This window comes from Nelusetta ayraudi, unplaced genomic scaffold, assembly GCF_046127955.1.
Source record: "Nelusetta ayraudi isolate G7.1 ecotype Tasmania unplaced genomic scaffold, CSIRO-AGI_Nayr_v1 ptg000005l, whole genome shotgun sequence".
NCBI lineage: Eukaryota > Metazoa > Chordata > Actinopteri > Tetraodontiformes > Monacanthidae > Nelusetta > Nelusetta ayraudi.
In genome coordinates this window covers 3,555,106-3,578,730 of record NW_027466055.1, presented here as the reverse complement: position 1 = coordinate 3,578,730, position 23,625 = coordinate 3,555,106, and the positions used below count along the sequence as shown (strand labels likewise).

At 43.2% G+C, this 23,625-nt stretch overlaps 3 protein-coding genes across 3 annotated transcripts; all 3 read left to right on the top strand.

Moving 5' to 3' along the window:
- Positions 1-139: 139 nt before the first annotated feature.
- Positions 140-8,633, top strand: xkr5b (XK related 5b). The gene is made up of 13 exons (XM_076049972.1): positions 140-395; positions 1,510-1,599; positions 1,777-1,882; positions 1,978-2,144; positions 2,466-2,599; positions 2,702-2,780; positions 3,021-3,190; positions 3,588-3,699; positions 4,137-4,304; positions 4,390-4,580; positions 5,055-5,138; positions 5,324-5,504; positions 5,626-8,633. The coding sequence occupies exons 1-13, from the start codon at positions 287-289 to the stop codon at positions 6,285-6,287; spliced, it is 2,253 nt and encodes a 750-aa protein (XP_075906087.1). The 5' UTR covers positions 140-286; the 3' UTR covers positions 6,288-8,633.
- Positions 8,634-9,033: 400 nt separating this feature from the next.
- ctsba (cathepsin Ba) lies at positions 9,034-15,244 on the top strand. Its single transcript, XM_076049967.1, has 11 exons — positions 9,034-9,192; positions 11,212-11,339; positions 11,436-11,521; positions 12,094-12,208; positions 12,300-12,415; positions 13,078-13,163; positions 13,247-13,393; positions 13,835-13,951; positions 14,068-14,196; positions 14,333-14,414; positions 14,755-15,244. The coding sequence occupies exons 2-10, from the start codon at positions 11,217-11,219 to the stop codon at positions 14,404-14,406; spliced, it is 993 nt and encodes a 330-aa protein (XP_075906082.1). The 5' UTR covers positions 9,034-9,192; positions 11,212-11,216; the 3' UTR covers positions 14,407-14,414; positions 14,755-15,244.
- Positions 15,245-15,852: 608 nt separating this feature from the next.
- Positions 15,853-23,365, top strand: adpgk2 (ADP-dependent glucokinase 2). Its single transcript, XM_076049957.1, has 7 exons — positions 15,853-16,113; positions 17,489-17,648; positions 18,970-19,160; positions 19,300-19,396; positions 19,563-19,699; positions 20,304-20,440; positions 21,031-23,365. Exons 1-7 carry the CDS (start codon positions 15,918-15,920, stop codon positions 21,577-21,579), a joined length of 1,467 nt encoding a protein of 488 aa, XP_075906072.1. The 5' UTR covers positions 15,853-15,917; the 3' UTR covers positions 21,580-23,365.
- Positions 23,366-23,625: the final 260 nt, after the last annotated feature.

Genomic DNA, 23,625 nt, shown 5'->3' with positions numbered 1-23,625 from the left:
AGGTCTCGGGGTGAATTTGTAGCATCCTATGGACAGCGTCGGCCCTCCAGGTGTCTTCACTTTTGGCTGCTTCCCACCTGAGCGGCGCTCTATCCCTTTAACGGGACGGGGGCGGTGACGTTGGGACGTTGGGGGCTCACGGAGCTGCCGCAGCCGGGCCGAGCCAAGCCGAGCCTAGCCGACTCCCCCTCCCTCCCATCCATCCAGCCATCCAGGACCGGGACTCCAGTCCAGACTGCGGACTGGCCCAGTGTTGACACTGCAGCACCGGCCTCTTGGATCCGCCATGAGGGACTACTCCGCGACCCCCAGCAGCGGCGGCGCCTGCATGCCCTGCTGCCAGATCTGCGTCTTCGCCTTTACCGCATTTCTCATCATTGCGGAGAGGACGGCATGTGAGTCCTACCTGGGACACGTGCGCGCGCGCGCGCGAACACACACACACACACACACACACACTAGATTAGAATTAGAATTAGATTCGATTAGATTGAAATAGATCAGATTAGAATCATGTGTATCGTGCGTGTTGTCGCGCTTTCTTGTTGACGTTGTGATTTGACATTATTGGCATGCGCGTGCACGCGTGTCCGTTGGCGGACGCGGACGGTGCGTGGATGTGCGGGAGTCTCCTCGAGACAGAAGAAACACTTTGAAGATAGGACGGTGGATGTTGTGACATGCAGATGGAGACGAGAATCCGTTTGACAAAGTTCAAAGTCTTTTTTTTGGAATTAATTTATTTAATTTCTTGGAGGGGAGGTGCCTTGAATCATCGAGGAGTCAGACTCTGCAGTGCGTCTGCTCCCTATTTTTACACGCTCCACGTTATGAGTTGCTCCGAAAAGTGCCGAGTCACGTCCGAGTTTTGCCCGCGTTGTCCCTGATTGCACCATTTCGACTCGCTGAGCGCCTCTTTCCAGGTTTACATGGTCGTGTTTGTACATTCGAACGCCTCATTTTTGGGGGGGAAACTCGATGAATGGGGGAGAGGATGGGCGGACCCCAAACAAGGGGGCCCGCCAGTTCTGCAGCGAAATGGTTTTAAGTTACATGGAGGGAGGAGGACACGAGCAGGGCAGGGCTGTGAGATGGAGGAGAGGAGAGGAGAGGAGAGGAGAGGTGGCTGTGTTTGTCAATAAAGCAGCAAAAAATCACTACCAAAGACCAATCAAGTGTTGTATTTGTGATGTTAACAACAGTCATTTGACAAAACACTCGGCTGACCATTTTCATTTTTACATAACAATATATTTCCTGTCTGTGTGACGGTCCTACTGTGCTAATCTGCTGAAACTCACATACTGTTTTCCCTCCACTGTTTGATTTCATCTTAATATTGTGTTAAATGTGAAAACCAAATGAAATTCGTCCTGCAGCTTGCTTTTGTCTCATGTATTATATACCATACATGTATCATACATCATATATTATTGTAAACATACATTTTTTTAGAACACCTTTGTGTTTACTTTTCCAAAGAGCATTTTATAATTGTCTCCCCCGCAGTGATCTACTGCTTTGTGTACTACCTGTGGGTGGGTCACAACTACTGCTATGCCTACCTTGCTATTTTCACTGGACTTCTCCTACTGCCAGGTGAGACATCAACACCATCTCAGTACCTTTGTGTGTCTGTGTTATGGTTCTAAATGAGTGGAATGAGTGAAGTACTCAAAGGACATGGCATTGCTGTTCTCGGAAGAAGAAAAAAAATCCCCAACTCTTACTTTATGTATATTTCATTTCCTCCCTATTATCTTTTCTGTTTTCCAGGCTGGGGTCCTCAATGGCTCAGTTATCTGTGGTACCTGTCAGATGGACGCATCCGCAGGCGGTCCCTCACCTGGACTCACATTCTGCACCTGGGTATATTCAAAAGGTGGGCATAGTTTTCACTAGGGACAGTTTTTAATGTTCTTTTATGGTTGATGGTGATCGTCTCCTTGCTCTGCCTTCCCACCCCTTCACCTGCAGGCTGTGGGAGTGCATGACTCTGCCGGACATGGACTTGTACGGGGAGATCATGCAGCAGGCTGATGCCTCGGCCCTCCGACTGTTTGAGGCCTTGGTTGTCACCCTCCCTCAGACGCTGCTTCAGACCTACGTGCTCATCTGCACCGACATCGGAGTCAAGTCTCCGGGTTCGCTCACAGGGATACAAATAGTACCAAACAGTACCAACTATTATTTATGTAGATAGATATATATACATATATGTAGCCAATATATGCCACAACAAATCTTATTAATATAGCATCAACGTTAATGTTGTTTTGCAATCATTTGGATGACGCCTACTTTCATTAGTAAAAGTGGCTTGTTTTTAAATGACTCCACTGCTAGCAAATGGCCAATAATACATAAATACATGAGTGCACCATTTCATTTAACGGACACATCCACTATATACTATGTGTTCCATGTTGCTCATTGTTGGTTGCGTGTCCCCTCCTCGTCTTCAGCCTCGGTGTGTTTCGCCGTGTGTTTGCTGTCTCTTGCCTGGGCCCTGGTCCTCTATGCCAGAGCCTGTTCACTCATCAGACCAGGGCACCTGCAGATGACCCCGGCTGCCATCCTCTGTCGACTGGTGTGGAGGGTGGGCACCTTTCTACCTTTCACAAGAAAATGCAAGTTACACCTTCCACGTAATGATGCTTTTCTTTGGTTTGACTGATGGTTGTGTTTTCTCTCTCCCTAGGTTGCCATGTTAGGCTCTCGCTTCGCTGTTCTCATGCTGTTCACTCGTATCTTCAAGCAATGGGTCCTGGGAGTTATTGGTATGTTTTGAAGCCAAAACTATATGTTATGGCTCATGTTTGATGTGATGCAGCTGTTTTTTTCCTGACTTTATTGAGTTGCATTTCATCACAAACACATTTAATTATTGCCAAGAGCCACTTGAGGTGGACACCCTGCCATGGTTCATCTCATTTTCCCACAGCGTTCTGTCAGTGACCCATTTTGTCTCAAGGAGCGAGTTTCTACTGTATACTTAGTTGGCTATATGTGTGCATCAGGTGTGCACTGGCTTGGTACGACCTTCTGGATGGTGTCCCAGCAAACTGACATCATTCGTTCCACCAGTCGATGGAGACTCTTTAACCTCGTCCTAGGAGCCATTTACGTCTTCCTCTTCCTCAACGTCAAGTGTGGTCAATCCAGATGCCGCATGATTGGCTTTTATGTGGTATGTGTGTATTTGTAGTTGGTTTATAATTGCCCTCAGGGATTTATTGGTGAAGTGAGATATAGCTGAAAGAATACAGTTGTGGTTTAAAATGCATACTTAACAGTAAAATCAGCATGGATTGAGTTTATTCCACATAAACTAAATGCAGCTCAATATTATTGTGTGCTATTACTGTCAGGAGAAGTACATTCTCTGTCATTTCTCGAATGTCACCAATATGGCATCTGTATAATGTGTCTAGTGTCCATTGTCCCACTTTCTGGACAATTCTGATTACACAAATAGGATGGCAAATTCACTTTAATGCAGAAGTCTGCTTTTTGGACCACACATATCAGTGAAAAAACAGATTATTACGATAACCATTCTTCTTCTATCCATCATTTCTTTCTAGGCCATGTTTATTGAGAACATTTTCCTGCTTCTGGCCTCATCGTGGATGTTCAGCATGGTGTCCTGGGACACTGTTGGAATCCCAGCTGCAGTCTTCTGTAGCTTCCTCATTGGTGAGGAACACTGCCACCGTGTGCATGACAAATTTCTACAAAGCTACACTTAAGAGGTGGCACCCTGGGTTGGTTGTAGCTTAAGCAAGATGCTAACACGGTCAGCATCCGTGTTTAGTAAGATTCAAGTAGAAATGCAGATGGATACTAGTAGATAGAGTGAACTGCAGTGGTGAATTTTCCACACCAAGGCTCTCAGGATAAAGACAGGAGTGAGTAGAAGTAAAATCGAACATCTAATAAACTGGCAACTAAAGTGCACAATACAAGACAGGAAATTAAAACAAGGAGCAGATGAAATTAGTGAGGGTGCGGCTGAGAATAAAATCAATGGGGTAGAACAACAGGATGCGGCAAGACAAGCGAGACAAAACAAAATACACAGAAACCACTGATGCTTCTTCCGAACATCAATTTCATGTCACTGTGTCTTTCAGGGGTCATCGCGTTGGTGCTCTACTATCGTTTTCTCCATCCAAAGTCTTTTGAGATTTTCCAAAGTATTCGCCACAGGGGGATAGGCGGAGCCTGCATGGAGCGCGGCTCCACCCTGTCGCTGGAGGAGAAAGTCACACCCACCTTTCATCGACATGCAACATTGTCTGGTCTGTTTGCAATCTTTCTCCTCCTCTCTGCGTGCCTGTGTGTCTCTCTGTCTGTCCTAAATGTTGTGGTCCTTACCTAACACAGGAGGCGGCACTCTCATGGATCTCCCCATCCAATGGGAGGGCTGGAGGCACCACCACTGGCTGCTGATTCGCTTGGCCTTGAAGACGGGAGATGTAACAAGGATCTGGTCGGCCTATGGTGAGGGGGGTCTGGCAGGACTGATGGGTCTCTCAGAAGAGGTTCACTCCCCTGATGACTTCCGTGTGCCTCAGGTTGGTTGGGGTTTTTCTGGATGCACAGCTCTGAGATTCTATCTGATAAAATACTCTTCTAGCAGCGACAAAGTGTTTAGTGAGAAGGTTACAGGTTCAAGTCCCACTCGAGACATGCACATTAGGCTGAGTGGCAACTCCAGATTGCACTGCTGTAAATGTGAGATATATCAGCTGCAGCAGCACCACGGCAGCTATGATAGGCTGCTGCATGACCCTGACGATAGCAGTACACACTAAGATAATCTGGCTGCTTATTCTGAGGGAAGTCACCCGATGTCTCATTACATCATAGAAGGAAGAGAACAGATTTTGAGTTTGGACAGTTTTGACTAAACCCACGATGAGAACAGGCCTGTGCCTAACGTTAATTGTGATTATGTTTATCGTCTCTGACATTTTCTGAACCCTTTAATATTGTGATTGTGGCCGTTTTAAAATGGTTTCTACATTTTCTGTGCTTTGACTTGTCAGAATCCTCCACCTCTGCCCCGTGTTCCCCCCATCATGCAACCACCTCCTCAGCCTTCTCCACCAAAAGAGATTCAGGCTCCACAGGTAAGATCTGTGTTTGCTTTGTCCTCAAACCAACTGAAACTCTATTGGTTTACCGATTAACTAAATTCTAACTGAGATCAACAGACTGCGTTCACTTGTACGGTAGCGTCATCAACAGCTGATATGCTCAACCAGCAGGTTGGCAGTAATAAACTTCTTTTGCTTCCATTGTGTATTCTCCCCAGGTGAGAGAGGTGGTTAAGCCTCCACAGCCCGCACCATCCACCGTCGTTGCCAGGCCAGTCCGAAAGGCTCCTCCCACCATCATCCATGATCTCAGACGGCACCCGGAGATCATCCCAGTGCAGGAGGCCATTCCTGAGGAGAGTGCAGAGGATGAGTCCAGTGCTCCTCCGTCAGAAAGAGGTGGGTGCTCTGCTTCTGGCGATAAGGAGTGTCAACACACTTCTGTCTGGATAACACTGTATCTACATAGTACAGTGTAAGAGTGAGATTCCTTGTCTTCTTGTGCCAATTGTCTTAAAAGGTGACGATGAGTTCCAGAGCGCCGCCTACGGTTCACCGACGCCTTCATCGCCACAACTAGCAGGGAGCCTCCGCCACATAGACAGCAACGCCGGGACCCTGACGGAGGCCTCGTCCTCCGTGGGATCCTTGGACATCAAGACGCCCGGCTGGTCACCTGAGCGACGTTCCCCACTGCTGATTAGCTCACCGGAGAAAATCTCGGGCCTGCCCGCCGACTCCAGCACCACGCTGTACTTCAGCGCGGACGCGCCGTCCCCGTCCACGGGCAGTTATCTCGGATGGGGATCGGAGTTGTCGCCCATCTCCACATACAGAAGTCCCTACCGCATCAGGGAGGCGCGTTTCATCACGTCCACCCCGCGGCTGGAGTCTCGAGCTGAGAGTCCAAGTTTTGCCCCTGTGGTCGTCATTCCGGCAACTCCTGGCACAACACCCGGAGGAACTCCTGCCGCATCCACTCCCGCTGCTTCATCGCCCGTCACCTCCACACCTGGAGCCTCCACACCAGCCGCTTTGACTTCTGGGGCTTCCACTCCCAGCGCTTCAACTCCTGGTGCGTCAACACCTGGTGCTACGCCGATCATTCCACTCACTCCAGTCATCTCCCATGCTCGCAAGCAGATGGTTCAGGTTGTAGACAGTAAAGAGAGGGCTGTGTAATTAGATTGCTGGCAAAGTGAAAAGGAGAAAAATCCTGAATGAGCAGCAGTATATTTCTTCACTTGGCCAGGTTAATTGCAAGGGACGGTCATTTGAAATACCAAAACATTATATTCTATATTATAAATGATTCTTTTCTCCCCTCTCACAGTTAAATGTGCAGGACTGAGAGGATGCATTAGCAACTTTTACCACAACTTCTGCCCTTGCTGTTTCTTCGAATCAGATTTGAAGATCCTCAGTTTAGTTTAAAGGGTTAAAGAAATCACACCATAGCAAGTGAATTTAGTCACACAAAAAATTAATGCACACTTCAGGAAAAGAGAAATTTGTATTAAACACCCTAATATTAAGTTTATTAATAAAAATGAGTTTCCTTTGTAGAGGTCAAAGGTGTCAAACATATGATGTCCAAATACATTTAGAATTAAAATATTAATGTACTTTTTGTTTTCCTGAAGTGTCTTTGCACTTTTTTTGCTGTGTGGTGTCTGTAAAATAAAAAAATACACTACAACACAAATCAGATTTACAGAAAACGGAGTGTGAATGACGTACAGAAAACCTTTGACGTTTACAGCCATTACTTTTGCAAACCTCTCACACAGTATCTCCCCTACTCATCCAGGCCGTCATTACTATTACGTATAGGTGATGATGTACTCTAAATCCTCTAAAATAACAAAATATGTAATTGTAGTCATTTATTGTTTTTTTCTTACTGACCAGAGGCTGCTCTGACTGACTGCTCACAAAATTGTTTATTTCATCTTCTTTAAAAAAAAACAAAAACAACATTGCCTTTGACCATCACACTTCATTAACTGGAAAAGGAAAAGAAGTCCGTGAATAATATGCCAAAATCAATCATTCACGACAATGTAGCAGCGGTTCTGTCAACCTTTAGAGTTTTTCTGTGTATGTGCAGGGAGAAATGTTAACACTGGTGCAATTTTTGTAAATGAGGTCATTGTGCTCTCTTCTTTCTGCCTGCTTAGACTGTAGTTCACATTCATTTCTGTTCACAGCATCTATTTACTGAATTGCGTTGCAGTTCTAATTCCAGAGATGGTTTACTTTCAGCACCGGCACTAAACTAGATTGAAGACTAGGATTTTAAACTCAACCACTCGGACACCAAAAGACTGTTAATGCATCCTACGTAGGTACAGTTCTCACAAACACTTAGTTCTTTAGCCTATCCTTCTGTTAAATTTCCTACCTCATTCACACCGACAAAATAGATATTTTTACTTTTATGGTTCAAATAAAAAAAAACACACAAACACTCAAAACAATCTTCTTCTTCATCTTTTGTCAAACAGTATAAATGATCCTGGATTATATACAGGAGCGAGATCAGGTAACAAGCAGAGGGATAAAAAAAATAATGTTGTACAATGTAATAAAAAGTATTTCTATGGAATTTATCTGAATTCAGATTGCAGTGATATACCACGCTAGGTACAGGATGCTTCCTCTATTTTCTTAGTTTCTTTCTTCCCTCTACCAGTTTGTCTCTTTTCTTTTCCTCTTAATTCCAAAATATGTTCAGTACAAGTTCTGTTCCAGCAGTGATAAAAACAAAGGCAACACCTACATTATATATACCATTGTTTTGTGAGTACAGAAGAAAAAGAAAAGCCCTAGAAACTCCGGTACTGTGTTCATATACCTACTGCTAGATACAGGAGTTGTTGCATGACACTTGTTGCTGACATTCAGAGAACTCTATCTATTAGTTTAGAGAAGGTAAGCACTTACGGAGATACACACACACACTGCACTGGTGAATACACACCTGAGAGTGTATAAGTGTCTGGTAATGTAATAAAAAGGCAAACGCAATGTATCTTAGAGCACTTATTAAATACCCATGCACAGCTTTAGACAATGCCTTTGCTTGACTATCATCAATCAGAGCTTTGCCTTGCATAAAGACAGCATCAGCTCGTCTCTCATGCAAACATAGGAAAACTGCTTTGTCTACATCTATGTATGTCATGCAATTGATTGTTTTCTAATTGTACTTTATATATTTTTTATGTTGTCTTCTTTTATATTGGATCACATTTGGTGTTATGAAATGTGTGAACAGTCACAGTACAGTGTTTTGACGTGTCAGGTAGTTTGTGAGACTGTCAAACGTTTTTAAACTGACAGACTGGAATTATTTAAATAGTTATTATTTTTTTGCTATTTGGATCTAACACCACTCTGTCACCAGACAGCTTCCATCTTTTAACATGCATAACGTCATCTCTGCAAGGACCTCCACAGAATACCTGCGGGTGGTGGTAGTGAGTCGACTGCTTTTGATGTGACAAAATGAAAAATAAATCATGATGAACGCTCAGAGCAGTTTTCTTTTTTTAAATTGAGTATCCAGTGTCCATTCACCAAAAAGTTAAAAGAAAATGTGAACATTTGCTTTTAATGTGTAAATGACTTGCAATGGAGTTTTAATGTTAAAATCCATGACTTAAAAATAATCAAAGTGCTGCGCCAAGTTAACACAGACTGTAAAGGTCCAGATTTTATTTTTTTTAAATTGAATTTATTACAACTACTTCATGTCAGGGAAACCAGTAAAGACAAGTAAAGATTGGCAAACAATGATTATTTGAACTAATCAAAAAAAGAGAATCTGTTCTCTACAGAGTACAAGGTCATCAAGCGCTGTAGTAGTCACATGACACACTGATAAAAGGAAGTAAGGTGAGGGTTCTGTAATCCGGGAAGGGCGGTGTCGTAAACGATCACATGAGTCGCAAACCATGTGATGCGTTCACGTGCTCCCACGACTGAATCAAAACTGCGGAACGTCTTCCTAGTTACAGCACAAGCGACGAGCTTCTACAGAGACGGGGCGGCCTATATTGCACAGACTGCTGATATATTACAGGTAATATAATTTTTTCCCCCTCCATACATTTATTTTTATTCGTCATGGGCACCATATTTTTGCGATCCAGTGAGTTAAGTAGTTTGTTTTCACCACCAGTTAGCAATTTGGCTAGCTAAAAATAGTCTGACTTTGTTATGACGCCTGAAACCTTTATTAACTAATGTTGAACGCATGGTAGTTTATGAGTTGACGATATATTTTTGACACAATGTATTTATTTATTTTTGTCGTTGATCTTTTTTTCTCTCGGCCAACTGACCTCTTTCACACTTGCCGTAAATTCGAGACACTAGTCGGCGAGTGAGTAAACGAGATTGTTTTGGTGCAGACCGTCGCATCCGACGTGTTCGTGGTCGGGTGGAACACAACACCAAATGTCACAAAGAGGGCATGCAAAGCGAAACTTGTTTTTGTGTAAAGGTGCGACCCCTGAACGTGTTCTGGCGAGTCTTTCTCTCTCTCTCTCTTTTCTCTTTGCTGTCCCACTTTTCCTTATCTTATCAACAGCATTGGTTATAAAAGAAACGAAGAAAAATAGGTTGGGCGTGACAAATATAGGAATGGATCATTTTAAAGTGTCGTCGTAAATTTTAAATGCCAAATCAACACGTAGTGGTGAAAAGAGTTGTCCTCTCTGCTGAAGTGTGGGTGTTTTCTGTGTTCTTGCATGAAAGTGTTCCACTGCTAAGCCTCGCTGTGACTCAGCATGTTCAGTAAATGTCATGTGTCAAGAGCCTCGACCTGAGGCTTGATTCCCGTGCCAAAGGTTCACTTCCTTCGAAAATCTGCACTTTTCGTGAATGTGTGTTTCACTTCCCGCAAAACTTGCACTGACTGTTGTGTCAAGTTCTGCTTTCTTTCGTCTTCTGCTCTTCTTCTGGCTTCTGTGCTTGACGTACATTGTTCCCCCGTCTTTTCTCTTACTCAAAAAAAAAACCGTCAGCCAACAAGATTTGTGTCTCTAACTGGGACTTTATTGTTCTCTGGCCTTCTTTGTGCACATTGCTCGTCGTCATTTAAATTGGTAACATTATGTCCGAGCTTACTTGTTTCCTCAATGACAAATGTGAGGTGTTATAACAGACACCATTCTGTTTTTCTGCTGGCGTGCTTGAACAGGTGCAGTGATTACTCAACTTTCCCCTGCCAAAATAATTTTTATAGCAATGTCAGAAGTAATTGGTAATAAATCTACTGACATACAAAATATTTATTTAAAAAACAAACAAACAAACAAAAAAAAAACATAGGGAGATCCAGATGTGGTGTTTGCTCCCCCTTCACACCTCAAGTTTCAAAAAGTAAAATATTTTGAATTGTAACATTTGATGTTGGTACTTTTTTCTGTTTCTTTTCTCGATCACTGTGCTGTGTTCTTGGTTTGAAGCTTGATGTAGCCTTATCCTATTATAGGGAAGTACTGTGTCTGCTCTTATTGATTCTGCAGCTCTCACAACAACCTCTAATATCCAGGCGCCATCCATGCTTCTACGTAATGGAGCCGCATTATAAAATAATAATGTTGCTTCTTCTGCAATATGAATCCGTATTAGCTGACGTTTGTTCTTTACTCTTTTTAGGATGGGAAGTGAAACCCAGTCGTTTTAAATGCAACAGACCACAGACCTACCGTGCGTGCATTCAGATTTCGCTTCATGCTTGGGTTAAAATAGCTGAGGCATTTATACAACGTGCATGTTTCTAGCCACTTGAGGGGCACAGCATGACTGAGGATAAGAGGGTTTTCTCTGCTCTCTGGTCACACTGTATATACATGTTTCACTTGGAATGCACCCACAGGAATGGTGCCTATCACCCTGTGAAATATCTCCATTCTGCACTTTTTTCATGAACTGAAAGAAAACTATTTTTTGTCTTGTCTGTTTCTATTTAAAGTCATCAGGAGTTTCTATTCTGTTTTTCTTGTTGTGGCCTTTTTTCTTATTTTTTCTCTCCATGTGGTATTCCAAGAAGAAGTTGAGATCACTTTCTAACATTTACATTTATCTATTTCAGTCAACATGTGGCGCTCAGCCTTGCTGTTATTGGCTGCGAGCTTGGCTGTGGCCCTTGCCAGGCCCCACCTCAAACCGCTGTCCACTGACATGGTCAACTACATAAATAAGATCAACACCACCTGGACGGTAATTTGCTTACTAAGTTTAGTATGTTCATCTGGAACAAACCTCTGAGTTGCCACTAGCTCCTGTTGACCTCATCTTTTTTCTTTCACCCTGCAGGCTGGACACAACTTCCACAATGTTGACTACAGTTACGTCCAGAAGCTCTGTGGTACAATGCTGAAAGGACCTAAACTGCCAGTAATGTGAGTCACACTTGCAGGTCAATTTTTGTGTTGTTGCGCTCTGTGCACTGTGTAAATAATATAAATAAAATGTTCCTATACACTTCATGCATTTGTGATGTATTGTGCTAAGATTCAGTCTTTCTAAGTGGAGTACGTTTTAGTGCAGTCACCAACATTTTCCCACATGCTGCACATGCACACTTCTATCCAGCTCAGTACTGGATGTGTTGGCAACATGAAGTCCCTTGCAACACATCCAGAGTACAAGAACGACAAGAATTAGTTAGTAAATACATTCTTATTTTCTTTTAAATATAAACAGCAAAATAATTTACACTTGTTTCTGTGCCTCTGATGCAGCAAAGTCTGTTGGAACACAACATATGCTCTAAATTTTAAGGGTGTCAGTAAGTCTTTTCCTACCACTATATATGCATTTTCATGCAAGGAAAAGCTGCATTTCAGTTACAGTGCTAGTCCTCATCCCAACCTTCCCCCTACCAAAGACCAAAGAAGACAGAGTATGCTCATGTTGCAAGTGCATATTGAATTAGCACTCTGTAATATTATAACGCTGTTTTACTTTGCAGGGTTCAGTATGCCGGAGACGTAAAGTTACCTAAAAACTTTGACGCCAGAGAACAATGGCCCAACTGCCCCACTCTGAAGGAGATCAGGGACCAAGGCTCCTGCGGGTCCTGCTGGGTAGGACTATAGACACAGTGACTGTTTAAGGATGCTCTCTGTCCAGTGATCCTCTGAAGATTTTGAATTTCCATGATTCCTTTGTCCACAGGCTTTTGGTGCTGCAGAGGCCATGTCTGACCGCTTATGTATCCACAGCAACGCTAAAGTCAGCGTGGAGCTCTCGTCAGAGGATCTGCTGTCTTGCTGTGATAGCTGTGGCATGGGGTGAGAAATTTTTACCTCTACAACTGTCCTGTTTGTTCACTGTGGTGGCCGTAATGTTTACACTCATCAGAGAGATCATCTAGAGATATATTTGCATACAGAAGTTTAGATTTTTTTTTAATTAATGTAAATTTGGTATCATGTATGTGACACAGTGTCATGAGATAAAATTTGGTATCATGTAAGATTTGAAAGAGATAAAAGATAAGAGATAGGAGATTAAAGATTAAAGGTTAAAATGTTAAAGCCCCACTGATTGTCACATCCCAAAGGATCAATCAATCAATCAATCAATCAATCAATCAATCAACTTTTGTTTGTACAATGCTAAATCAACCAAAGGATGCAAAATTTGTCCTCTGTATTTGACCCATCATCCTGCGCCCGGGATTCATGGGTGATCTAACCCCCCAATTCCAGTCCCGAACACTGAGTGGCAAGCAGGGAGGCAATGGGGACCATTGTTACAGTCTTTGGGATGACCTGGCAGGGGATCAAACCTACAATCTACCAGTCTCAGGCTCTCAGGGCGGACACTTTACCACTAGACCACTGAGCTGGTCACTGTTCCAATCACCTCTATGCGTATCTTGCTGTTACAAGCAGTGACTGCGAGGTAGTTGGTCGTCTTAAAAAGTATGACAAATGTTTTCTTCACGTAGATGTAATGGTGGATACCCTTCAGCTGCCTGGGACTTCTGGACCAAAGACGGGCTGGTGACAGGAGGCCTTTACGACTCCCACATTGGTGAATTTCAACTTGTGACACAGACTCTCACCGCAGTTCTGTGCTTGCGTCAATTCTTCAGCTCTCCATCACTGTGCCTGCAGGTTGTCGTCCCTACAGTATTCCACCATGCGAGCATCATGTGAATGGCAGCAGACCCTCCTGTACGGGTGAGGAGGGAGACACGCCGAAGTGCGTCTACAAATGTGAAGCTGGATACACACCAACCTACAAGCTGGACAAGCACCTTGGTGAGAAATACAGGGGAAAGACATTTTAGAAAGAAATAAGTTGATTAGCGTCACTGTAAAATAATAAATGAATCCTGTATTTGCGCAATTTATGTTCTCAAACTTTTAAGTTTAAGAGAGACACTTCTATTTTCTCTCAACTCAGTACAATCCTGCTGACAGCATTAACTGGAACTGAACACATCTACCTATGGCATGGCTATGCCAATGTCAACTTGAACCAAAAACAAAACAATTTCTTTAAAATCAAACGGGACCTTAAAAAAAACACATTGACTTTTTGCTCTGTGTGCTGAATAACAGTCACGCAAAGCACAAACAGGTTATGTCATAACTTATCAATATTGCACATGGTGATAACGCAGTCAGGATAATTTTTCTATATGTCATGCTGTCCTAGTCCATGTGTCAGAAAGGATCCTAACTAGTTGTCTGTTGCAGGTAAAACGGCCTACAGCGTAGAGTCGTCGGTGGAGCAGATTCAGAATGAGATATACAAAAATGGCCCAGTCGAGGGCGCTTTTACGGTCTATGCAGACTTTGTGCTGTACAAGACAGGTAATGTGCAACAAAACAACAACAATAATTTTTCTCTCAGCATTGTGGTGTGTCCTCTTAAGCACACGAGTTGAAGTGCTTTACTCCCCCCCCCCTCCTCTTGACTGTTCATCCAGGTGTGTATCAGCATGTGTCTGGCTCTGCTGTGGGCGGACATGCCATTAAGATTCTAGGCTGGGGGGAGGAGGACGGCGTCCCCTACTGGCTCTGCGCCAACTCCTGGAACACTGACTGGGGCGATAATGGTGAGCTAAGACGCAGATTGCATCACTCTCATGAAACATTGACTGTTGTTGTTTGATCTCTCTGACTAACTTTTGCATTGCATCAAATGAGACATAAGTACATACAGTGTTATCTTGTGGTGTTTGTCCTCCTCAGGATTCTTTAAGTTCTTGCGTGGGTCAGATCACTGTGGTATGGAGTCTGAGATTGTGGCCGGGATTCCAAAGTAAAACTTTAGGTAAGAAAAAAAAACTTCTGTCCATCCATCTTTTCATTCATTTTCCATCACTGCTTCTCCTGAATGAAGTGCTGCCTGTCTTGCTGGAGCTTAGTACAGCTGTCTAGGGACAAAGACAAGTGCTACTCTGCTAAAACATCTTAAATATAATTCTGCCTGAAAACTATCTAGTTCAGTTCAGGAGAAGCAGGAATAGAAAATAAGTTAATGATCTGGTACACAGTCCTACTGCTAAAAGTTAGTACAGAACAAGAGCTAATTCAGTGGCCTTGCAATTCTATGTATTCATTGTTCTACAACAGTTCTATGTTCCCAATTTATTGGACATTTGTTTTTGCAGGTCTCAAGTCGCAATGTCACTACATGATCGCTAGAGGGCGACACTTGAACTTCAATCAGCTTATCTGCCTTTAGTCCATATTGTCTGCTGGTCACTGCTCACACTAAATATGTCACATTTACACATTGAGCTGCCCTTTGGTCTCGTCGCCTTCACTGATCACAAGGACTTACTTAGCTTTTGTGATGTGTGTATTATTACAGTGTAGTCGATTGCCAGAAAATTGTAAAATCTTATTTGTGCTTGTGCAAAACTGTTGACCATTTTGGAGCAATACAATCTGTTAGAAAGGAAATTACAAGACTATGCCTAATACACTTTTTTGTTTGTTTGTTTTTTTAAATGCCACTCCATGATATTTAGATGTAATGATTGTTTTTTTTTTAAGAGTAAATGGGGAAGGATTGAGTTTTTTTAAATGCTTGAATTGTGCCACAATTGATTGAAATGTTGATGTCCAACATGTTCTTAATAAAGTGAATAAAACAAATACATTGTATTTTCTCTCCGTTGTGTCCTTGAAATTGGCACCGTGCCATTTTAATTCAATACATTTCAATTTTGTTGTATGAATATTAGACCTGAGAATCTGTTGTGAATTCGTGTTAGTGTTGTAACGCACACACACACACACTTTCTTTAATATTTTTTAACATGTTGCAGAAAATCATATTCATGGAATTTCATTCTCGGGTTTATTGAAAATGCCAAACACTTGTTTTTAAACAAGATTACCCAGAAGGATACGTATGTGAAGAATGCCTGCGTTCAACGTTTCGCAACACTTCCGGTTTGCTGTTAAGCAAAACACCCATTCGCAGTAGCTTGTAGCTGCTCGTTTACGATACCGGCGTCTACCGGCTGGAAAGCAGCGCACACGGGTACTCGGAGTAGGCTATGGAGTAGGCCGTCTGAACCAAAAACGAATCGAGAAATATCAGCTTGAAACGCCGATAGTAGTATACACGTTCATTGTTTTTTTTCTCCACCTGAATAAAACGAGAGTGCCGTGCCCTCCCACCTTCCGAGCGATACCCTACATACAGGAACGAACGAACATATATTTTCCAGCACAAAGGGGCGGGGACTCTGAGGGGGCGCTTGCTTGTCCACAACCGGCACAGCGAAGCTCTGGTGCTCGCTTGCTATTAGCCAGTCCAGCCATGGAGGGAGGCGGAAGGGTTTCCTGGATGAAATATGGACCCGCGGTGTCCCTGGTGATGGTTCTAGTCGCCCTATGGTTCCGTTCACCCCAGGACGACGTGCTTGACGACCGACTGGACACGGTCTTGTCCTCGCTGCTGCGGGCTGAACGGAAAGTCGGAGTGAATGGCGTCGCTCGACCCAAAGTGGCCGTCGGTGAGTGCAAGTGTTGCGAGCTAGCTCAGCCAACGCTCTCCCAGATAACTCATTAAAAGGGCTCATTGAGTCTGGACGTCGGTCGTGATAGTTGTAATGATTAGCTAGTGTATCGGATTGGACTCTCAACTCCGCACGTCAAGTTAAAATTTAAATTATAAAAACTAAATTTATAATAATATATACATTAAAAAAAAAAAAAAAAAAATGTCGACCGCTTGCCATGCACACTTGGCATTAGACTAGTATGTTGACGGCATGAATAAACACAAATTAAAGGTACAGATAATGCCTCCTGTATAATAACAACAACTAGCTGAAGCGAGTTAGTGTTTTACATGGTCCCGTCGGGTCCAACAGAGGTGGCTCATTCATTAGTTGGTACATTTGTTTACCAAATCAACTGGAGTCGCGGTGGTTATTGTCTGTCAAACCTGCTGGATCACTTTGATCCACTTGGCTGCTTCAGAAAGACGGTCAATCAGAGGAGGAAGCCTCCGTCCCTCGGTTCCCTCCCCCCCACCACCCCTGCTATCGTCAGTCTTCAGCCCAGTGCCCTCCCTCGTGGAGTGACACGCACACAGATGCGTGAATGTGCATATATAAGCATGATGGTGCAAATAGTTCAGCGGTGAATGTGCATTGAATGGAACAACTGGAACACATTTCTGTCTGATATCTTCTCTAGTTTGTATATTTTTAAATGCACCAATTGAATTTCTTATGTGCTCCTTCCCCTCTGTCAGATTTTAGAACCCATTATGGCTCCACCAGTCAAAAAGTTTGCCCACCACTGCTCTATAAGTTCCACTGGTTCCACTGTGTGTATTTGTATGTATTGTTCCGGGGGTCACAGGGCCATCTACCCCAGTTTCAGCTGAGTCACTGATTAATGATCACACTTTGCACTGACCGCATGATAACTTTCCTCTATCGCCTTTGAACTGTCACAAGGAGGACAGTGCATGTCGAGAGCACTTTGACTCCTACAATTGTGAACTAATCAGCTGACTGAGTTCAAATATTTGAAACTGATCACAGTGTGTGCTCTGCTCCAAATTTTGCGCCTCTAGGCGCCTCCAGCAGTTTGCCAACACATGATCACACACACACACACACACACACACAGACACGCACGCAGTAATTGATAGTTGATAAGACTGGTCTAATCTTTTGAGAAGCCAAAGTGTGAGACAAATGTTGCATCAGCTGTTGTGTAGATTCATGAGTGTGCCGAGCAATGATCTCAGTGTAATGTTCATTTTGTGGATGGTGACCTGAGGGAAAAGCACGTCGGCTAATTTTCTCCTCGTCGTGCCTGCTGGCTGCTCTTCTCCACTTTCATGTTGACCGTGTTGCTTTTCTTCTCCCACAGGTTTTGGAGGCTGCGTCGACCTGTTTGTGGACGCTGTGTCGCTCCTTAAAAAGATCGGCCTCGCCCCAACGGACCAGCCCCACCATCATGACTTCTTAGATAATGAAGTGCAGCTCGCTCAGAGTTTTGCATACTTCTTTGCACCAGGAGCCGCGGCAGAGTAAGTGCTCTGTTTGTGCAGTCATTAATAAGCATGACTTGTTTTGCACCAGAACCGGTTGGATGTGTTTGATGGTTTTTACCAAAGACCAGCTGTTGTTGTTGTTTTTTTTTCATCCTATTAGGCTAATGAGTGTTTCATTTTTAAGCATTGTTTCTTTCCCACGTTGCTTTTGTTGTTCATCTTTGTTTTTTGTTTTTTATTGATTTGCATTTCATTTAGTTATCAATTTATACAGTGAGGTGTCTAAAAGAGGTATTTCCCAGTTTAATCGTTTTTTTCATTAGTGTTCATGGTGTCACATTGGTGCAGCAGCGAGTTCATGATCAGTGCGTGACAGTAATACTTAGGCGAGTGTTGGAGGTTGGGGGAGCAAGAGGAAGCTTGTGAAAAGATTAGCAAGAATGTACTTGTTTGAAAAGTTCTGATTATGTGGCCAGGTGAGGCTTCATATTCTGTTCAAGGTCATTTCTGTGTTGCTTCTCTTTCTCGCCTGGTCTCTCTCGGAATTGAAACAAACAGTGGTTGGTTTTCAGCTAAGAATAGTTTGGTAAATGCAAAGTGTGAGCACGTAACGTTGAAGCACTGGAATGAAAATAATGAAAAAAAAGATTGTGTGAGTAAAGTGTGCACGTGGTCAACTCAATGTATCATTATCGCCATAAACATAATGCTTTGCTTGTTGGTTGCCGTGGAGATTTTTCTATAGTGCTTTCAACAAAATGTATGTTGTAATCTGGAGAGCTTTGTGGTTTGATCATGCAGTAAATATCTACAGAAACGACCAAAGCCAGGATGGTCATGTAGAACAGCACACATGACTTGGACACTCTGGTATTTGCTGCCACGTGTACTTGGAAACTCCATGCTTGTTGTTCTGCTGGCGTCAATTGATTTTTCCACTTTTGCACATAGTGTCTGCACTTCAAATCATCAGTCTGTTAAGTAACAAGTAGTCAGGAAGTGGACAAAATGGAAAATTGAAAATGGATTCCAAGCCCTCTATTGTCTTAGATTTTATTTTTGAATTTCATAGTTGCTGATATTTTTTTTTATGTTGTTGACTTCTGGCATGACTGACTCATTTAAGCTTAATTTTATTTATTTATGACCATAGAAGTAATTAATAATTAATTAGACTTCTGAAAAGGACACAATTCAGCTATGCATTTTTACATTTCTACAAAGACACTGCTATGCCAAGTCTTCCTTGATTGTTTGTTTGTTCTTTTCAAGCCTTGGGGTTCATTTATTTATTCACTACTTTTTTACAGTTGATTCGAATTCTCCAAATTGTCTTCCGTCTTCCTCTGCCCTCTAGACGTTTTATGCTGAATGAGAGCCTGTTCAGTGAGCTTGTGGAAGCTTCTCGTGACCTGCCTGGAAACCGATGGGCGGTCGGCGGCAATGCCCCAGTCATGGCTGCTCGCATGGCAACAGAGGGATGTGATGTGTTGCTAGGTGGGAGTTTCAGCCCAGACTTCACTGATGTCCTGTCCCAGCACATTACAGGTACACAAACACACCAATGTTGTGAAGGTCTAGTCGTGCATCTTTTTACTTCGCGCTGTGTCGTCCTCTCGGCCTTTTTGTATTTCCTCATTCCTTTTGCCCTTTGTACTGAGTGTGGCCGACCTCTGTCTTTATTCAGTGGCAGGCAAAGTAGTAGAAGAGCCAGACATTCATCTGATCTTGGAGTATCCATCTGGTGCAAGCTGGGGCCAGTATAGCTCACGCAGAGCCAACAGGTATGTTGCTGTGAATTTGCAAGATACATTAATATAGACGCATATACAATATTGACTGTCCCTGAGATACATTTTTAATCATCGGTTACAGGTTTAGTTACTTGTTTAAATGTAGGTTTCTGCTCGAGCGGACGTCTTAACTCTCTCACGCTTGTTTCTTCTGCAGATACATCATTCACAGCGATGACCATAACCCTTACTTGACCTCCATGGAGGAGTTTGCTGCAAAACTTGCAGGTTTCACTCCAGATCTTGTGGTGGTGGGCGGACTGCAGATGATGGATAACTTCCCCTTTCAGTCAGGTATGGGGACGGTGGATCCAAACCCTTCTTTGGGGCGTTGAGGGAGGGGTGTGTGGCTTTGGTTTTCCTCCTTGCGTGGAGACATTGTGTTTTCGCAATTTAAACTTTACAGAATGACTCAGCTATTGCACAAATGTTCATCGTCTTCATCTCAAAGGAGCGTGTGGCAGATGCAGCGTTCATGTAATTAACTGCCCCAGTTGGTTTCTTTTGACCGTATCAAATGTGTCCATCTGTTGAAGAGCTTTTAAAAAGTATCTGGCAAAACCAGGATGATGATGTCAAATACAGTCAGGTTCATAATATTTGTTACTGAAAAGTAGCCAGTTCTTGGCTTTGTATTGGTTCCACTGACCAGTAGTAACCCCTCACACACACACACACACACACACACACACACACACACACACACACACACACACACACACACAGAGTCCTGTGGCTTGCTGCTGCTTCTCGCCAGCTTCTTGATGAAGCGATTTGCTTGTGGAATCGAGTGAAATTTTAAAACAGATTGAATCTACTGTGAAAGGGAAGGGTCTTGATTTCAGGGTTGAAATCGGAGTTTCTCATCACTTCCTCCATGTCCTTGACTTGACTTCAGGTGAGCGGGCTGCTCTCCTGTCCCGCCTGGCCAACCTGCTGGCCTCCTCCACTCCGAGGATTGGGGTCCATTTTGAGATGGCCAGTTTTGTAGAAGAAAGTATTATGGAAGACTTGCTCCACTTTGTTATCCCACGTGTATGTATGAGTTTTATCATATTACACTTCTTAGTGCTGAACTGCAAAAACAAAACAAAAAAAACCTTGAAGAGGAACATGTTTGCCTGATACCATTAAACTTTAAAGTAGATTTGTTTAGATAAATATAATTAATACATTTTCAATACTAAACGGTGTATTACTCACATGAAAATACATTTTCATATTGAGTCAAAAAATCAAGTTAAAAACAAACTGTTTTTAGCAAGTAACATCACAACTTATCTTCACTATAATAGCCAAACTAAATCATGTTTCTGTACTAAACCTGGTATAAAAATCTATGCAAGGCAAATATGCTGCCTTATATTTAGGTGTTTGTGAAAATCTTTTTTAATTTAGTTCTACGGAATTAAAGAAAAACCTAAAAAAAAAAGAGCATAATTTCACAACACACAACTATTGAACTACGTATGAAATCCACCATCCAACATGGAGCTAATCCATGTATAAAAGTGAAAAATTTTCATTTCACATAAAGGATGTGACAGTTGACATGACAGCGCCTCCGTTTGGACAGACCCTGAAATGTCTCCCAAATTTGTCGAAATTTGTTCCCGTGGTCGCAGGCCGACTCTCTGGGGATGAACGAACAGGAGCTCCCCAACCTGCTGAGTCTTCTCAAGGGATCCAACATCACAGTGCTGTCCGATCCCAACCCTCGTGTGGCCACCGTCCTCGACCAGATGAGGGAGGTCTACCGCATCATCAACCAGCGTTACGAGGAGGCCTTGGCAGGAAGTGACGCCGAGGCCAAGCCGCTGACTCGCCTCCACGTGCACACCCTGGCTTTCCAGGCCATGATCGTCACGCACGGCTCCCAGTGGAAGAACACCATGTCTGCCACGGCCAAGGCCTCGCTCACCGCCAACCGCCACGTCTGCGGCTCCAACAACATCGACACCAGCAAGGCCAGGCTCCTCATGGACGACTCCTTCTCCATCAGCCGGCAGGAGGGCAGCCAGCGGATCCCTCTGCAGGAGAACCGGCCCGTCAGCTGCTGGTCCGAGGACGACTATGAGATCTGCGTGGCTCCCGTGCTGGTGTGCACTGAGGTTTTCCAGACGGCAGGTGGCGGGGACAACATCTCTGCTGCTGGCCTGGTGCTGCAGATCTAGACCAGACTTCCACTCTATGCACTTTTCTTTGTCCGTCATGCCTGCGGAAATGTTGGCTGACAAATGTTAAATGTGAAAACTAGAGCTTAGTGAAATGATTGGCGGATATTTGAGGGCTGCACAGGTAGAAACAACTGCACCTGCTGTAAGCGCACGGACCAGCGATGAGACTTTGCCGAATGGGAAAGCTGAGAATCGTTCGAGTGGAGTCAGATGGATGGTGGGGTGAGTTGGTGCGTTTTGTGACAATACTCGAGATTTTTGTTTTACTTCAGATTTTTGCAACAACAAAAAAAAAAAGACCAAATCAAGCACTACAGTCTGATGGTATAAACAGCAGCAGTGGCCTTTTAAAAACCATACACCCAGGTGAAGCTTTACTTTAATCCAGCGCTGACAAAACAGAGCTAGTTTGCCCTTTAGTGAAGCAGGAGAGCCAAAGCAGGCGCTGCCCAGCTCTGTCCTAGTTACTGTGTCAACACGCGCACAACAGAGGTCCTTAGTCACCGTATCCATCATCTGACTCCTGCCCCTTGCTGCTTCTGAAGACTTGGCTCCGAGTCAGATGGAGATGAAGAGGGATAAAATTAGGATCAAGTCCAGGTTATTTTTGAAGAGCCACAGGTGGTGGCACAGTGCAAGTCTGACATTTTTGTTTTTGCTGCGAGATGAAATGTGTCATTTTAACCTGTGGTACCTCTATGCAAAGTACTTATATCAGGCTGAGTCTCTGAATTATCTTCCACTTGTTTGGAAAGGTCATTTAGATGCTGTTGACTATTCAAAGTCTCTTCCTGACATGCAGCTGAGGTGTTTGCAGTAGAGCCAAAGCTGCCTGGTTTGAACCAGTTTTTATCCGGGAAAGTCTAATTTGCCTTTTCCTTCCACTCTTTCATCTTCACCACAAAGCGATCACACCTTAGCTAAGGAGGTGGTCACCCTCAGTTCATCCTAAAACACAAAAAGATAATGTAGATGTAGTTAAATGGTTTCAATCATTTGCAGTGCAATAATGCAGAACCAATGGTAAGGGACCACTGCTCATAGTTGATGATTACGATGTCAAACCTCTTCTCTACCTCTGCATTGTTCTCCCCCTGATTGGGTTTCTTCCATGCAACCTTTATGAACCTTCAACATCTGTCTTTTTTTTCCTCGGTTCTCCTTCAGCTCATTACCTATCTGTGCTTTATTAGGGACCAAATTAACCAGTCCAAACTGTAAAAATGAGAAGTAACCAGCAGCCACATTCTCTCACATTCTCACCTAATACTCCATTTTTTTTTAAGAAGCAGGACTGTTTAGCACCATGAGTGTGAAGGCCTGATGTGAGGCTATGCTGTTGTTGTTCCGCTGAATCTGCGAGTAGTTCGCAAAATGTCATATTTAAGGTAGTTTCATTCTGATAGATGTATGACAAAGTACATATCAAATACACAATTTTGGACTTCATGTGAAGTTGTTTTTTTTCCCTGTATGGTTGGAATCATTTTTATGTGTTACTGTGTTAAATGTGAATTGTGCAACTGTTCCCTTTTTCCAACAAGTGTTGAAAAAGGAAGCATTCCTTCAGAGACGCAGCTTTATCAATACTCTCCTTCTATTCATGTTAAAATAACAAAGTTCCAAGTTTGATTTCAAGTAAGGCCGAAATTAATCTTTTAAGATCTTGGCTCCTGAATTCCTAAATTATTAAACTGAATTGGGATGAGTCTTACTGTGTTTTTGATTTTCGTTTGTGTGTGTGTGTGTGTGTGCAATAAAAAAAGGGAGTGTTTCATACAGATGATGTCTCTTACTATTGACTTTTTCTTGTTTGTGTTAAATAAATAGTGGCAGTTGACTTTATCTGAAATCGTTGCAAAGTATTTTGACCCTAATGCTCTGTTCAGACAGGGGCATGCAATCAACTCTGTTTCTATTAGGGATGAAAATTATTGATTAATTCATTAATCGTTAGTTGGTTGACCTTATCGATCGATTAAGGATTAATTGATAAGTGGCGATTTTTCCTGAGAACCTAAATTTCACAATGAAAAATGTGCA

Bases quoted from the DNA above. Each gene is read 5' to 3' on its own strand.
- xkr5b (XM_076049972.1), top strand. From the start codon at position 287: ATGAGGGACTACTCCGCGACCCCCAGCAGCGGCGGCGCCTGCATGCCC. The intron at 396-1,509 runs GTGAGTCCTACC...TCTCCCCCGCAG, and splicing joins CATTGCGGAGAGGACGGCAT to TGATCTACTGCTTTGTGTAC. The intron at 4,305-4,389 runs GTCTGTTTGCAA...TACCTAACACAG, and splicing joins TCGACATGCAACATTGTCTG to GAGGCGGCACTCTCATGGAT.
- ctsba (XM_076049967.1), top strand. From the start codon at position 11,217: ATGTGGCGCTCAGCCTTGCTGTTATTGGCTGCGAGCTTGGCTGTGGCC. The intron at 11,522-12,093 runs GTGAGTCACACT...TTTACTTTGCAG, and splicing joins GGACCTAAACTGCCAGTAAT to GGTTCAGTATGCCGGAGACG. The intron at 14,197-14,332 runs GTGAGCTAAGAC...TGTCCTCCTCAG, and splicing joins CACTGACTGGGGCGATAATG to GATTCTTTAAGTTCTTGCGT.
- adpgk2 (XM_076049957.1), top strand. From the start codon at position 15,918: ATGGAGGGAGGCGGAAGGGTTTCCTGGATGAAATATGGACCCGCGGTG. The intron at 19,700-20,303 runs GTATGGGGACGG...ACTTGACTTCAG, and splicing joins TAACTTCCCCTTTCAGTCAG to GTGAGCGGGCTGCTCTCCTG. The intron at 20,441-21,030 runs GTATGTATGAGT...CCGTGGTCGCAG, and splicing joins TCCACTTTGTTATCCCACGT to GCCGACTCTCTGGGGATGAA.